At 39.8% G+C, this 14311-nt stretch overlaps 1 protein-coding gene across 5 annotated transcripts in view; it reads left to right on the top strand.

Annotated features, from left to right (window-relative positions):
* Positions 1-90: 90 nt before the first annotated feature.
* LOC144195179 (transcription factor COE2-like) overlaps positions 91-14311 on the top strand; it is a 31248-nt gene continuing 17027 nt past the window's right edge. For 2 of the 5 annotated variants that reach the window (XM_077714626.1, XM_077714623.1), the window contains exons 1-6: positions 2943-3149; positions 4295-4451; positions 5647-5704; positions 8258-8313; positions 8406-8479; positions 10018-10086. In XM_077714626.1, the coding sequence (XP_077570752.1) occupies positions 3016-3149; positions 4295-4451; positions 5647-5704; positions 8258-8313; positions 8406-8479; positions 10018-10086 (548 nt within the window). In that variant the 5' untranslated portion in view covers positions 2943-3015. Of the gene's footprint in view, positions 161-2942; positions 3150-4294; positions 4452-5640; positions 5705-8257; positions 8314-8405; positions 8480-10017; positions 10087-14311 lie in introns of those variants that run through there. The other 3 variants (XM_077714624.1, XM_077714622.1, XM_077714625.1) reach the window with 2 other exon arrangements.

The following is a 14311-nucleotide window of genomic DNA, read 5'->3' as shown; positions in this document are numbered from 1 at the left end:
CCCGCTTGTTGAATGTCCACCAATCGGCTTCTTGTCACTTACCTGTTCTTCCTTGTCTTGTTACACTTTGTGTGTATTTAAACTTTTTTTTTTTTTTTTTTGCAGCCTCGTCTTAAGCGAGTGTTCCTGTGCTGCTGGTCAAGGCTGATTCCTCCCTGTGGTAAGTTTCTTTGCTTACTCTGACATTTAGTCTGTCTTAGAAATTAAAAATATACACAAAATTGCATGATAAAAGCCCTATATTTGACAAGTGCAGGCATGAACTTTCAAGTACATTAAAGATTAAAGTTGCCCTATCAGAGATCATTCACCTTAATAAGCTAAAATTAAAAAAATATAGGTGGAATAAAATAGATTGTTCGGTAGTGGTAGTGGTGGTTTACATTAGTTCTGCTTTGCAATTGATGGACTTAAATTGGGGGTTGAACTACATCTGTTTTGTCAACGAAAACTGGCAAGTAGTCAATGATACGGGCAATATTTTGAAAGTATCCTTGCTACCTTTGTCTTTTTTTGAGTGGTGAAGCGTTGCCATGTCTGTGTATTGTTTTGTTGTACAACTGGTTGTACAACTGGTTGGAAGAAAAAGTGGACAATAGTGGGGAGATCATTGAAGAATGATGATGCCATTTTTGTTTAGACTCTAAATAATTTGTCCTTAGGTGAGTATGTCAATGGCAGTACCACAGGGTGGCCATGGCTCTCACTCTAATTTTGCAGGCCACCCTACTGGCTAGTAGTGAGGTCAGTTATGCACTTAATCTTAAATGTGTGGGCAGTCAAGTAAATTGCTCTTGTTCTTCACTAGCAGCAACTGCTTAGTGCATGTGTTTTGGACTGCCACTTTTACTTATCCTGAGAAATGACATCAAAAGATTATTTAAACTGAGCAGAAATTGTCTCAATTACCTGTGAGCATTGCATTCTGTTAGTGTAGTTGTTCAATGTTAAAATAGTTTAAAAAAAACACCTTGGAAAGTACAAAGATGTTTAAGCAATTTGGGCTCAATCAGGGCTAAGGCCTGAAATATTGATTTTGACAAGAAACTGGTAAATAAAACTGTCCTGGGGATTGTTGCCCTGCTTAGTAATCATCTAATGCCAATCCCTCATTTTGATCTTTGTTTCCTGCCATAGAAAGCAAATATGTGGTTGTGTCTCTCTCTACTTAAGTCCAGTCATTGCTTTAGCCCCCTAATTAATTTGTATAAAAAATATTCAACAATTAAAATCCATTGTTGTCAAACTTTAAATATAACACATTCAGCCAATGTACATCAGTATAAATTTCCTCAATTCTTTCCAATACTTTTCTGGTTGGTTTTCTACATCAGTAAATAAATAGGTCTGTTATGCCACCCCAAGATTTGAAGTGTCCTTTCCATCTGTGAACAATTTCTAGAGGCGCCACAGGCAAATGTGTGTCTGAATGTTTCTGTGACCCTACCAATCCTGCCTGTAGTCACCAATGGATTACTTGGGATGGCATATGATATAGAAAATGGATAGAATGGCATGTAAACATCATACTTTTAATGCTCATTAACTCTTAAAGACTTATTCTTCTTAGTAGATTCTAGTATTTCTCAGCCTTGTTTGTTTGTTTAATGTCAGCAAAGCCAGCTGTGTGAAAATGAACCCCTGGATGCTTTTGTGGTATCTAGTTTAGTTAGCTTTTCTATACCTTACTGAATACTACTGCAATAATTAATTTGCTGTTTAGTAAACACTGAAGGAATTTCCCAAAATTTTGCATGCAGACTTTTGATTGAATTGGAGCTGTCAATCATGTAAGTGGACGTGTGCAGGGGACAAGGCGACAGTGCTGAGGGGGGATTTTGTGTTTGTGTGTTGGGAGGGGGGCGCAGCACGACTCTCTGGGACGGCTCATAATTAGGGGGAACATCTGACTTTGTCCCGCGCTGGCGGCAGATGGTGGGCTGCGGCGGGACCCGAAAGGGGGAGATTTACACTGTCATTGTGACATTGTCCTATAGCCTTTGAGACAATAGACCGGGGGGACAGATCAAGCTTAGGCAAAACTTCATATATTTTTTAAAAGAACAAGAATAAATATTTGGCTGTAACTCTGACTGCAAGATGCAGGGGAAAAATATTAGGACTACATTATAGGCATCTTTCTTTGTTTTTTGGTGTGGTGCCTTAAAAGATTATGGTGTGTTTGGTAGTTCACTAAAATCACTGGGATTGACGTCTAGAGACGTCTCAAGTTTGGCAGTCAAATACATTGGATTGGTCCTCTCTAAGTGGCACCTAAGGTTTTTTTATCCACCTGGTGATGTCCAATTTTCACCAAATGGAATGAGAATAAGGCAAAAGGTGCATTTTGATGGTATTAAAATAGCTCATTAATAGCCTAAGGTAGGAAAAGTCCTCCATTCTCATTCGAGGGCGTTTAGATTGTGAGAAGTTGGTGTAAATGTGCCGGCGTGGATGTTGAATCTGGCCGTGGTCCAAACAACGGGACGCACTTTCCACCAATGAGAGCTTCCATGGCTACGTTATGGAGGCAGAGACTCCTCCCCTTCCACGCTCCATCCTCATTCATGCTCCACCACGGTGCTTCAATGCAAGCCTCCTGGCCCTCGGACCCTCTGTTTTGGTTCCGGGCTGCTCGTTTGCACTGACGACCCGCAACCACACACGCAAACAAAAAAAAAACGTCTCTCGCACACACACACACGTGCGCCAGAAGTTAAGAGTGGCACCAGCAAATGATTGCTGGAGATCTACTTGGACCATGACTGAAAACTGTAACGGGATCTATTTATTCACTCGATTCTAAACGTAATTGCCTGCGGATTTGTTCAAAAATATTTCATTTGATCAGCAACTTTAGCTTCTATTTTTAATTTTATCGTTTTTTTTCGCTGCATGTGACCTGGAGGAGCGCAGTTTTTTTGGGCTAAAGTGCTTTTTTTTCATACCTCCACGCCTGGCTTTTTTGAGTTGACAAAAAGTGACCCTCGCCAACATTTAGGACTGAGTTTTTAGATGTTTGGGATCCAGGAGCATTTGATGCGAGAAGCGAGCGGATTAAAAGAGAGAACTCTTGGAGAGGAGATGGATCCAGTTCGCTCTTGGGTGCGCAATGTTGGCGTTGTGGATGCCAACATCGCCGCGCAAAGGTACTGGAAAACAAACTTTATTTTAATGTTTATTTTAGGATCGTCGGTGGTTGAAAAAGAAATGGATTAAATGGATCTGATTGATGACTTTGCAATCAAATGTGTAGTAAACTTATTAGTTGCAGATGGTCGTCTTGTTGCGGGCTAAAACAATTAATTCATCATATTAATAATGGGAAATGTCAAAATGACAAGTGATTTTTATCGAAAAAGTGCATTCAAAACTCAAAAAACGTGTCAAAAGAAACTTAAAGTTCACTCAATTAACTATCCTGAATGTTTTTTGGAACTTTTGGAGGAAAAAAAAGCTTTTTGAGTGCACATTTCTTTTTATTTTGTTAGATATAATTAAATTAAACGGTTAAAAAAATCTGATGTTTACAGCAAACATATTTTGGCATCTGAATAAATGTTCTCATTTGGTTGGCTTTAAGACGAATGAATGTTTAAGTGAGTGCATGTTTAAAAACTTCAGTGAAAAATCGACATATTTAGAAATAAAAGTTAAAAGTGATTTGATCCAATGCACAATATTTTAAAAACATCTAGTGATTATTATAGGCTTACTCATTTCTCAATGTACTTTATTGTAATAAAACTGCAGACGTGTATTTGTGCTTGAGTGAGATAAACATAATAATAATTATCACTACTTCATTTTTAGCTGTGATTGTAAAAAAGAAATATAATTTTAACGAAGCAACATTAATTCTGCAATAAATGTTTTGTGACACCCACCTCTCCCAAATCTGTAATCTAAACTAAAAATGTAGTTGCAAAAATTGTGAAAATCACTTTGGAAAGCAGAAAGGTCAAACAGATACTTTATATCTTCTATGGAGAAATGTGCATTTAACAAATTGGAAGTAAATCTCAAGTTGAAATGCCTTTAAAAGATGTATATTGACAATTTGTTATGCTAATGAATGAAAAATTATAATGGCTTTTATTACTCTAATACTCTGACTTTTTGTTGATATTTGAAGAAGCCGCAAAAGCCATTTTATTTCATATATAGATATAAAAATCTCACTCCAGAATGTAGCAAGATGTCATTTGTGTTATGAAATCAGTTTTAAGTGGAGGTTAGAGTGCAAAGAGTTATCATTTGAGCTTAAAGTAGTGTACATTTGTGTCCCATTTAGTGGTGTGGCCCTGTCCAGAGCTCACTTTGAGAAGCAGCCTCCTTCCAACCTGCGCAAGTCCAACTTCTTCCACTTTGTGCTGGCACTCTACGATAGACACGGACAGCCGGTGGAAGTGGAGAGGACGGCCTTTGTGGATTTTGTGGAACACGACAAGGTGTGTGACTAACTAGACGTTGACACGGCAACAGATTTCCTCCACGGAGAACGGTCGCTCCTTTTGAAGCATGCGCGTGGAACAGCTGATGGCTTCATGCTTACACAAACACTGTATACCCTCAGCGCGCTGATGTGAGATTGAAAAAGAATATCTAATGACTAATTAGCAGCTAGCCTCATTAAAAGACGGGGACCACCACTACTTAAAAAAATGCAAATCATTCGCACTCCCTTTTTTAAAAGCTAATCATCAAAGTCTCCGCTTGAAACGGTACCAGTGTGAATTCCTCAGGTCGGAGTCCAGTTGAAAACTAAGAACTGGATTGTGGCTTGGTGTCCACTGTTGACAGACACTTGTGACCACGTGTGAGCACTTGAGATCTTGTCAAGTCAGGTTCTCTGAGAATACTATGTGTGCGAGTGTATGTGTGTGTATGTTCATGGTGGGCTTGAAAGCTGTCAGTGTGTGCCAGTGGGTTCATTTTCTGCATGGTTACCCTGGCATCTGTTTTGGCTTTGTAATTATGCAGAGGTAGAGCAATAGCATGGCAAAAATAAACAAGCCCCTGTTTGTATGGAAAAATCTACAAAGCTAGTCATCAATTTATCTGGTGATACTCCAAATTATAGCATTCTCGCTTTACCAACCTATCTCCATGGCCTCTTAATTTGCCTTCTTCCTTTCGCCTTTTTCCCAGATGCTCTACTCCCCCAGCCTTCTCGGTCTTCTCCCTTTGCTCTCATCTTTGAGATGCCTCCTGGGTTATTGGACCAGAGAGCATTCCTTGGAGACCACTTAGAAAGACCAGTAGAGGTAGAAGATGAGAAAGCGAGGGGGTTGGGGGGACGTAGAAGCACGGCGCAAAGGAAGTTTTCCCGTCAAGGTCGACCGCTGCTCATTCTTACAAGCGCTTTGGTCAAACACACTTGTAGCACTCGGAACTTCTCCCGTACCCAATCTCCAGGTTTGCATGAGACACGGCAGCTCGGCTTCTACGACATTTGAGCCGAGGTTAAGCATCGAGCTTATGGCAAAAAAACACCAGGTCGAGACCTGCGATCTAGACACGGTTCTTGTTGAAGGTCGAACTGCGGGATTTGGAGAGATTGGCTTTGTGTTTATCGCTATCCCTAACGTGCTTAACTACATGCTCTGTGTCTTGTTGGCGTGGGTGTGTGTTTCCAAGGAGCAGACGGGAGAAAAAACCAACAACGGCACTCACTACAAACTACAACTCCTCTACAGCAATGGTAGGAAGAAGTAACAAAATGACAAATAAAATGCTTTAAAATTGCTTAGATTGGAATGGTTAAACAATGGTGGAAAAATCTCACAATGGTAGAAGTTACTGTGAGGTCACAATAGTTTCAAAATGCTCCCACAAATGTTTTAAATATGTGGCTAAGTGACTAAAAATTACAATAATGTGTTACTTTCTCCTTTGTTTTGCACAATATAGCATTTAGTTCATTAAATGCCAAAAATATAATTATTAGTTTTGTGGTCATGTGTTGTTAGGAAAATTTTTGCAAGCAAAACTTTGAGTTGTGAGTGAGGTAAAGTCATTCCCTAAACCAGATTTAAATTAGGATTGATAGGAATCCAAATTCATGATGCAAAATACTACTTAACAAAATTAAACTTTTTCACAAGCTTATGTTCAATCAAATAATGGAGTAAATTAAGGGAAATTTGGAATTGGATATCACAGCATTGTGAGTTTAAATAATCCAGTACTATAAAATAGTTGGCAATATAGGTTTGATGTCTCTGAAATAGCAGCGAATGAGTTAAGATAACTTGCACAGTTTCACTTTCAGTTGTTCATTGACAACGAGAAACAATAAGACAATAATATTGCAGAAAATGAAATCAGGACGAACTGGTATCACTTCATAAAGTTATGAACGAGACTCGAGCAAAAACACAGTTGTTGTGACTTCATTTCATTGTACTATATAATTATAGTATGATACTAATCTGCTCATCTACATCTACTATTCAACTTTGTTTTCTTTTTAATTACATAAACGTCATCACAAGTTCCACAGTGGAACATAATGAAACCTGCAAGTCAAAGCACACCTTTTGGAATCTCACCAACAGTAACCTTAAAATAAAATTAATACTTTAGTCTCCATTGGCAGCAAAATAGATTTAATCTATTTTAACCGAAAGTGGTGACTGCAATCATTTCCCCCCCATCCCTCACAATTCAAAAGAATTGGATGTTTCTGGCTGTCAATGACATCAAAATATAATCACTGCCAGTATTAAAAAAAAACACAATAATAACAAGAAAATGTATCTTTATTGATTAAAAAAAATACATTTTGTGCTTGTTAGTTGGTCTATCACCTATGTCCACTTTTCCACACATAAAATATAAGGAAAACCTTCAAATGTGAGGAAAAAGGTCCTGCTAACACTTTTCCAAAAGAAATCCACTTAGATCATGTATAACTTCATACTTTAAAACTCGCCTAACGACATCATGACCTTCCGTAACACTGCACCACACGTGTGGAAAGTTTTAACCTGTTCCATCACAGTTCTCCATTGCTATAGGTTGACCTTTCTGTCTAATAGTGTGCTTGAGCCTTTTCTTTGACATCCCAGACTCCAGGAGCCAGAGATCAGCAATATAATGAACACACTGGCCACAGCCCCCTGAATGCGTTTCCCACATCACATTAGGGATACGCGTGGAAATTTGCTTCCCATGAGCAACCGTTGCCCCGACTCTGCCATCGCAGGGGCACCCATGGGAGAGAAGATAAAAGACATGTTCTCCAGCAACCCCCTTGTACATCATACATACACCAAAAGCACTTCCTCTTCATCCTCTTCCCCCCCACGCGATATCAAAGGCATCTCAATAGCGACTTTGATGAGGGGGGGGGGGGGGGGGGGGTCATATTTTAAAAAGCAATAAACTCCAAAGATGCTTAATTATGGTTAAAAAAAAATGCTCGACTTTTTTAAGTAACAGTTCATCACGCCTCTTTTTTTCTTTTAATCACTGTCAAAATCTTTTAAATGAGCAACAGTTGGAGCTATCTTTAGACTCCAATTAAGCCAGTCGAGCTGGTTTTTGTTGTTTTACCTGTTGGTTTGCAGTACACACTGTACTTATTACATAGTCTTGGGAATATGTCACGAGTTGACAAATTATGAGAGCGCGGCCGTATATTCTGTCATCGAACAGAAGACCATTAATAATTATTGAATACGACTGTTTCAATTCCCTTAGAAACTATCAGAGAGAAAATATAAGCTGCATGCCAGTCGTATTTCTCCATGTTACTTTGAGGGAGTTTTTTTATTATTATTTTTTATTAGTGCACTTGACTGTGGGGGATAAGATTTAGATGATAAATCTTGCATCGTTCACTATTCTTAGTACTGCAGTTAATATTGTATATCATTGTTGAGGTCAACTATAGGGGTCTTTGTTTTTTTTCTAGTGAAGGAAACTTAGAATACGGCAAAATCCAAATGTTTCAAAAGATAACTTTTCTTCTATTTCCTTTTCTTTACATTTCCAGATTAAACTGTTTTCTAAATGCTTTTGAACTTTTGGGATTGACACAAATATTTGTGTATCTTAATTTATTGACATTGACATCTATAGAAGTCCAATCTGTTTGAACTTTCTAGTTGAAAGGATCGTCTGTTGCCGTCCATGAAACAAATATTCAATTTGTAAAGCCACATTAATTCCTTCTATACTGACATCAATTGGCATACAGTATTTCTATTAATATGCCAACATTCAACTAAATAATACATTTCTTTTGCAGGTGTCCGTACAGAGCAAGATCTTTACGCCAGACTTATCGACTCGGTCACAAAACAGGTAAGTGTGCATCCCCGAGGAAATGTCACTTTCTGATAAATAATTGTACTTGAAAGTGACATCTTTGTACATTTTTTTTGTCCCACTCGCAGCCAATATCGTATGAGGGCCAAAACAAGAATCCAGAAATGTGCAGGGTTCTACTCACGCACGAGGTCATGTGCAGGTGAGTGCTTTATACATTAAATATTTTTCATAGAATAATCCAATTGGACAACACATTTTGGAAGTTTTAGTTCTGACATCTGTTTAACTAATATTTGGGTGTGGCATCGAAATCTGATCTGAGGGTTTCTCTATCACGTTTTGGAACTAAATGTTCTGTGCTTAGAAAAATTTGAAATCAAAAAATATTTGAAAAAATGCAATAATGACATACAATGAAATAGGACAGGACTGCAATATTTATTTAATAATACTTTTGACATATTTGTGACATGGTAAAAAAAAGAAATAATCTGGCCCTTGATGGAAATTCATGATTACACCCTTTAGATTTTGAACTGAGAAAGACAATACATGCTTTGTGATATTAACACAAAATTAATTTTTGTTTCCAAAACGGAGGCCCAAAATTATCCAATTGGATTAGATGTCAACAGTGGGAAGGTTGTTTACCTGTTTCCGTGTTTTTAATTGGTCATCTTCCAATTTTAGTCTATGGTTATGGTCAAAACACTTCATCTTGAGGGTGGGTCTATGGCAGCATTTTGTCAAATCAGTGCACTATGGAGTAGTTGCACTGAGAGACGACAGCTGACAGAAAGAGAAGCGGTCCGTGGTGACAATTCTTTGGTGACACTGACACTCTGGGAATGAAGCTGAAACAGCATGTTTGAACCTTCGAGTGACACAGCACTTGTAGCTTTTCAAGAGGGCCCGATTTGGAGGCCCCGTATGAGGATCATCATGATGTAATAACAGTGTGGTTTGTGAGGGTAAATGGGTAAACACGCAGGAAGAGGAAGAGTAGAGAGGAGTGGGCCCGTGACCCTGTCGTGGAGGGCAGCAGCGGGGAAATGGGAGGGAAGAAAGAAGGGATGGAGGGGCGGGGCGGTCGTGAGGCAGCGGGCTCTGCCATTGTGTAGCCAGCAGATGCCCGAATGTGACTCACAGCTGGCTAATAACAGAGCCGAAGAGGCAGAGGGCAAGCGTCACAGCTGGGGAGTGAGGCCGTCTGACAGGGGGGCGGAGGGGGGCAGGGCAGGGCCAAGCTGGGACACGAGAGGGTTGAGGCGAGGTGTAGGGGTGGCAGATGGTAAGGGGTGGGGGCACTTTTGTTATGCAGTGAAGGGGACTTGGGAATGGAAGGAGGGGGTGACCAGCAGGCTCCTCGGACAGGACTGCTGACGAATGGTGGTGGTGTGTGTGTGTGTGGGTCTGCCTGTGTGTGCCCATGTGAGTGTGTGTGTGTTTGTATGTGTAGGGGGTTGAATTTGATTTTGGAATCAATGTGACAGATTGGCTGGCTGCCTTTTCACTTTTGAATGGTCTCTCACTGTTTGTAGGGTGTGTTGTTGTACCTTTTCTTCCTCTTCTATTCTTTTGTCCCCTCCTCCCCTCTCATGCCTCCTTTTGTGTGCTGCTGGATGTTGGTGGACTGGGCCCGCGGACAAATGACAGCTCCTCCCGTTTAAATTGCTTATTTTCCCGGCTGACTTTTCTCTCTTGTTGTCTTTTCTGTCCCTTTAATTGCCCACTCAGCCGCTGTTGTGAGAAGAAGAGTTGCGGTAACCGAAATGAGACGCCCTCTGACCCAGTCATCATTGACAGGTAAGGAACTGCAATACAGTACGTCAAGCACATAATCATTAATATTCTCAGTTTTTTTCTATAACACACATACATGCACATCTATACATATAAGATAGGGGTGAAATTGTTTTCTTATTGGAACAATAACTAAAATTCTTACTCATTCTTTTTTTGGTGGATGAACCACAATGACATTTGGAAAGTATATTCTAGTGACGTATACACTTCTATCATTAAAGACCTACATGAGTGACCTATAAGACTGATTAAATACATGAACTAAATTGGGACTTATTGTTGCCTGTAGGTTTTGAGTTTACCAGTAGAGGGAGTTAGGTAGGTAGGTGTAGTTCATTTTGAACTTGACTGTTAATAACGGCATATTTTTTATCGTTGAATCTATAATGTATCAATAGGAAATTTGTGATTTAGTGGTTAAAAAAACCTTTGCAATTGCATGTGAGTTGTGGGAGTAGAAATGTTACAATGGTGCCTTGAAATACGAGTGACTTGACTTAAAAGTTGTCTAGTTGTTTCTGCTACGTTGTTGCCTTGATTTGATGGTGTTCTATGGTGTGGTAATGAAATAAAATCAGAATGTGCAGGAATTTATTTTCAATAAGAGGCTTCAAATAAGATTTTTGAGACTGGAAAAAGAGGGAAACTATTGTACAGTACATATCTTTAGATGGCTATCCATCGTTTCTGGTGGGCTTTGTAGTATTTTCATGCATGTCTGTTCGGCCTTCCGCAGCCTTAGTACTGGTTGCCCCTGAACATCCCCTAAACATGCATTAATCTTCATGTAAGAAGCACTGTTATGTTTCATAACCGCGCTCACGATCGCACATGTAGTCAATGTTCGCCCTGACTGGCAGTTATTTACACTCTAACCAGCGCAGTAATCAGAGTGCGCGAAGGCCCTCACGTCCGAGCGATTTGGGGTTTTCACGCGGTCTGACACCAGAGTGATGAACGGTCATAAGCAGGAATGCTTTGGTGGTGATATCACGAATGCAACCTTGGTTGGCGCTCACTCCTGCCGCACCTCTTCTGGTTCCGTCTTCAGTCTCACTTTCATAACAATTGTGGAGAAAACACTCACTTCATTTATGTCAAGGACCCTTTTCTTCCCCCTTTCAGTTCAAGCTGGCTGCCTGTTGACAGTGCGTCTCAAAGGAGTTATGCTCAGGATATTTTTCATATCATGGAAAAACTAGGCTGTTGTCTTTTCACTGTTCCCAGAATGCCTGGGAGCAGCTGCTTTACTCATTGGCGCGTTGTTCTTTCGATGTTCCATCCATATACACTTCCTCCGCACATGCCTTAACTTCCAGTTAACCCTTTAGGGAGTAGTCATTAAAATCATTGGCGGCCAATGATATTGCGAGATGTTCGATCAATTTTGTCCGTGATCAGTAGCTATGTCAACATAGATTGGATGTCAATGGTACTGAAATATGAGCATGTACAGCCAGCCCTACAAGTTGAAATGATTTGGACGGATATCTTTGTCAAACTTATTTTTTAGAAAAAGGAACTTGGTTTTACTTGCATTTTTTACACAAAAGTTTAAACAGAAAATGAAATGAAGTACAAAAGCTCTTATTTTTTAAAATGATTATTATTATTTTTTTAAAATTAAGAACATTTTCCATTTGTTATTAATACTATTTTATTAATTGAGGACCATCACTACAGGGCTTATGTTTTCATTTACATTTTTGATTGACATTCAGATTTATTAGGAATAAAAATTAACTTTTAATATTGTAAAAATATATGTACTTTTTTTTATATGTAAAACTATATATCCGATTGTGGACATCAATTCATGGCTCATGTAGGCCACACTTTTATGATAACAAATGATAATAAAATGAGCCAAAATGTCTTCCTATATGGAGTTCCTTACCCTATAAATGCTTAGGAAACTCCTTAGCCTTGTGCAGGGCGAGCCAATCAGACATTCGCTATTTCCATTGCAAGCTTTGGTGCGATTGCAAGGGCTGATATGAACGGAATCGTTGACCTCTGCTCCTTTCTAATCACACCGGGAACATCCCGTCCTAGTGGGGGTCTCTCCCTCTTGACTACCCTACAAAATTATCCCCTCTGGGAGCAGCCCATTAGAAGCTAGTTATTTTCTGATAAGCCAAGAGAATTCCGTGCAGTCCGTTTTGTTTTACGCTTCATGCATTTTCTTACTCCTGTGTGTATCAGTACAACCGAAGCCTGCTTTAAAAAAGAAAAAAGTGTGAATGTCGGCAGTTTGTTCATGAACACAAATAAAGGTGTGTTTTCATGTGAATGTTTTTGGAACCTCACATGTTTATTTATGTATACGAATGTATGTGCAATCGTATATGTGTCTCAGTGACCCCTATGCTGACCTTTTCCCCCCAGTCACTGCCTGCGTCTTAAATTATTCATGTGTGTGTTCTTGTGGGAAGGGGGGTGTAGTCTGTTTCTGTGGTTCCAGTAATCAGCCCCCTGCTCCCAGCCCCAACACCTGTTCTCCAATTAACATTCAGCACGCGGGGGCCCGCTTGCTTACTACCCCCCCAAGCCCACCCTCCCGATTCCCTTCTCCCACCTCAACTTGTGCACACCCGTCGTCTTATCTCCAACACCCCAACATGCTCTTCATACAAGCCACTTCACCCTCTATTACCTCATTTCCTTTCTGTTTCTGTTGAGTAAGCATCTCTGTAAACACCCCTCCCTTTTCTTTTGGCCTGTCTAATTTTGCCATAATTAGGCAGTATCATTAGGACACGTACCCGAGCGCAAGGTACTAGTTTGCAATTCTCCAAATAACCCAAACCCCCCACTTTTTTAATCTCCTTTCCATATTGTTTCAGTTTCCCCCTTCTCCCCCTCCTCCCGCCTCCACACCTCCTGCCCTGTCCGTCCTCTCCCTAATCCCGAGTTGAGTGAAAGGAGAACGAGATCACAGCTGATCCACAAGGAGGGGTGAAAGGATGGATAGAGAGGGTGCGGGGGAAGTAAAGGGCACGGCACAAAGAGATGACTCTGGACTTGTCCAAGGGAGGCGATTATTTAACGGGCCGCTGCCTGCTGTGTCTAATAGTTTTACAATTGTCTGATCTTAACTGAAGCCAACTCCTCTCTACACTTCTCGCCTCAGTGTGACGTCTCTGTTTAGAGAGCAGTACTTATCTTGGACTGATACACAGGGTTGCTCACTGATTGGTCCGACAGTTGATCAATAGGCGGATAGATCAATTGACTCCTTGGGGGCACGTACCCATAAATCTTTTCTAACTCTTTTCAGTTCCTGTGTTGTACAAATTAATCATTTTTTAAAACAATGTTTTTGATTTTAGTTTACAGTTAAATTTGGGCTCACTTACACAGTCATTTTTGGATGCAAGTCACCCCACCTCATCTGCATCTTTTGAGGATATACATATTTTGATCACCACAGTCTAAACAAAGCATGATTTGTTTAGCAAACTAGATGTCCAATAAATTCCTCATGTATTTATGTACTAAACTTTCAGATTAAACGTCGTAAATTTTCGGGCCAAACGTGTTTGAAATTAAGACATTTTCAATATCTTCAAAGTTGGTGTAAGTGCCAGTTTTGTTTAAAACAATCAAATAAATACTAAATAAATGTCTATGATGCCTAATGCTGTAGTGGTTCGCTCACATGACTTCAGTGCGGGCAGGCGTGGGCTCGATTCCCACTGGTGGTGTGCCCTATGGCTAACTGGCGACCAGTCTAGGGTGTAATCTGCCTTTCACCCAAAGTCAGCTGGGATAAGCTCTGACCCCCAAAACCCTTACCAAAATGAATAGATAAATGCATGTTCTATCTACATTTTGACCTATTATTCATGTCTTGTAATACAAGCTAAATAGTTTCATTATTTGATAAAAACAGAGTTACTAATGTGTTTAGCATGAAACCATTAAGCAATTACTAAAGTCCATGATAGAGTTAGGGTTAGGTGTCAAAAAGGATCAAGTTCTTAAAATAATAACATAAAAAAAAAAGTTAGGTTTGCCTCGCAGCCTCCGGACACTTGGCAGAAAAATATTTTGAGACAAAACTTTGCCGATTTTTGTTCCTGGAATATCAATCAAATATCATAGAGCTAATATTCTGAAAGCCTACAAAGAATTAACCTGGCGAGACTTTTTTATAATGGCTGGATTATTGGCATGATGACCTCTGGGTTAGGAGTTATATTGGTTGTGAGCCTGAGCTGAC

This window comes from Stigmatopora nigra, chromosome 4, assembly GCF_051989575.1.
Source record: "Stigmatopora nigra isolate UIUO_SnigA chromosome 4, RoL_Snig_1.1, whole genome shotgun sequence".
In the NCBI taxonomy this organism is placed as follows: Eukaryota; Metazoa; Chordata; class Actinopteri; order Syngnathiformes; family Syngnathidae; genus Stigmatopora; species Stigmatopora nigra.
This window is presented reverse-complemented; position numbering and strand designations above follow the sequence as displayed.